Genomic DNA, 2,701 nt, shown 5'->3' on the forward strand with positions numbered 1-2,701 from the left:
ATTGCGATGAACTGAGATGTCTTTTAGAGATTATAATTGCAGCGCTCTTTGCTGGCATCTGCCATGCCAAACCATGCACGCAGCAGCCGCTTGCTTTAGTTAAAAATAACAGTGTTCTGTGAATGTTGATGCTTTGCTTTAATACCAAATATTTATTGGGAGCGTGTATGCTGGGATTTCATAAATTTCATGGAGAAAAAAGTAACATAACTAGTAGTGTAACTAATTACTATTTACTTTTGAAATAAAGTAATCAGAACAGTAACGTGATTACTTTTAAAAGGAGTAATCAGTAATCAGTAATTTGATTACATTTTCAGAGTAACTTGCCCAACACTGTTCATCACTGAAGAAACACTTTTCATCCTTCAGCACAGAGGCTGTATTTCCATTACATGGAATCGACATTGGTTTCCATTAGATTGTACCTGATGTACATTGCACATGGACATTTTTGCAAATTTAGACGTATCTACAACATTGCAGATTTTGACTAATGTTACCTAGTGTATTTAATAAGTTAATGTACAATAGAGCTGCAGTTTACAGTGGAATTCAGAAGTCTGAGGCTACTGGTATAAATAAAATGCTTTTATTTTGCCTTTACAAATTATAATGCAAATTATAACTATGAAAATATCTTTTACATTTTATTTTTATATTCTTGTTTTTAATTTTTAAAATGTATTAATATCATAATTTCCGAAGAAGAATGATTTTCAACACATTCAATCTGCTGTGCATTATCTCACTCTCCTTTTTCACATTAATATTTTTTTAAATATTATTATTATTTATTTTATTATGCCTGTTGTGTTAACCTCTGTTTGTGTTGAATTTATTTTATGTATAAGAAAACCCAATAAAAACAAATATAAAAAAAAAAACAATAAATATTGTCAGGCAAACAGTTTAATATACTGTAAACATGTAAAGTATTAGTAAAGTAGTAAAAATGAAGGTATTTACTGTTTGCAACATGTAATAACATGTTGTATAGAATTTAAAATCAAGAATTTGGCAACACTTTACAATAAGGTGTCATTCGTTAACATTAGTTAATGTATTAATTAACATGAACGAACAATGAACACTACATTTATTACACCCTTTATTAATCTTTGTTAATGTTAGTTAATAAAAATACAGTCGTTCATTGTTTGTTCATGTTAGTTCACAGTGCATTAACTAATGTTAACAAACACAACTTGTGATTTCAATAATGCATTAGTAAATGCTGAAATGAGCAATAACTAATAATAATAAATGCTGTAGAAGTATTGTTCATTCTTAGTTCGTCAACTAATGTAGTTAACTAATGATAACTAATGAACCTTATTGTATAGTGTTACCAAGAATTTTATAATTGTTTAAAGATAAGAAATTCATTTAAGAAGATAAGAAAACTGTAGTGACTGGTTCTTGATTAATATCTTTTTAAGATATTAACCAAAAGTTAAAGTGATAAAATTAATAAATTAGTATATAAATTGTATATAAATATAATTTTTTTTTAAATATATAAATGTATAGAACTTTGCCCTAAGACATCCTTTGTATAACAGGTTAATGCAAGTCTGCTGAACTTGGTATGCTGCCAGACTTTTAATGAGTTTAATTAATAGTTTCTGGTGTGATGTGGCTGAGACAGAATTATCAGATAAACAAGTGTGACCTAATGGTAGTACATACTCAATCAATGTGTCTGATTTGCCCCCTAATGAATTAGCCATTCCATCCACTCAAAGCAGCGGTTCTGCATGTAAAATGTAACCCACAGTCAGTAGTTGTACTGCGTTCTGCAAACATGTTATTAATGTTGTCGTACACTGATGACAACATACCATTAAAATGTTGTTTGCTAGAGGGGAAAAATTGGTTTTGTTTTACTTTCTGACAATTAAGGGCTTATTTTAGAGTTATCATTTTCCCAAGCTCATCACTTTGCCTTGAGAAGTGTGATATCAAACAAACTACTCCAGTGAGTATGTGGGAGTTTCAGATTAGCTTCTGAACAACTTCAGACACTGAAGTGCCTCAAAACTTTTAGTTTTACAGCGATGTGACAGCCTATGACAGCCCATGACTGAGGCTGACAAAATGACAAAAAGACACTCTGCACTTTTCTTCAAGAGTTACAGCTGTTGTTTAATGCCTTGAAGTGCATCAAAGGTTTTTGAGGGCGATTTCAACTTACCTTCATGATGATCAGAGAAGTGTCTGAAGTAATTTGGACAGGGAATAACCACATGTTCCCCAACTTTGGCTGATGGCCAGCAAGCAATAATATCCCACATCCCTTTGCAGCCTGGCAAAAGAATAAAGAACAATGCTTAGCATTAACCCAATATTTTATAACTCATTATAACCCTCTATGTTGTACAAAAGCATAAAACATCATTAGGATTAGATTATAACAATATCTTAAGACCACTATTAACTTATTTTATTTTATTAATTATATATATATATACAGTGGTGGCCAAAATTGTTAGAACACCTGACAGATCTGAAAATATTGTCCTTTTTTGCCTCCAAAACATGATTTCATTTCATAATGTTCATGAAACATGCAGATGGTTGCTCTGAGCACAACAAATATCAGATGAAGTGAGTCGTACTCTTTATCCACTTTTAACTTTAATATTTGGTATGTCCATCTTTTGCAGCAATTACAGCAGCACATCTCTCTGGCATAGTG

At 31.1% G+C, this 2,701-nt stretch overlaps 1 protein-coding gene across 1 annotated transcript in view; it reads right to left on the bottom strand.

Moving 5' to 3' along the window:
- The window catches only part of LOC107754936 (vasoactive intestinal polypeptide receptor-like), a 37,885-nt gene that overhangs the window by 32,881 nt on the left and 2,303 nt on the right, over positions 1-2,701 (bottom strand). Inside the window, exon 3 of the mRNA XM_016571579.1 lies at positions 2,198-2,308. Coding sequence (XP_016427065.1) covers positions 2,198-2,308 — 111 coding nt within the window. The remainder of the gene's footprint in view (positions 1-2,197; positions 2,309-2,701) is intronic.

Source organism: Sinocyclocheilus rhinocerous, unplaced genomic scaffold, assembly GCF_001515625.1.
Source record: "Sinocyclocheilus rhinocerous isolate Xijiao unplaced genomic scaffold, SAMN03320098_v1.1 scaffold1103, whole genome shotgun sequence".
NCBI lineage: Eukaryota > Metazoa > Chordata > Actinopteri > Cypriniformes > Cyprinidae > Sinocyclocheilus > Sinocyclocheilus rhinocerous.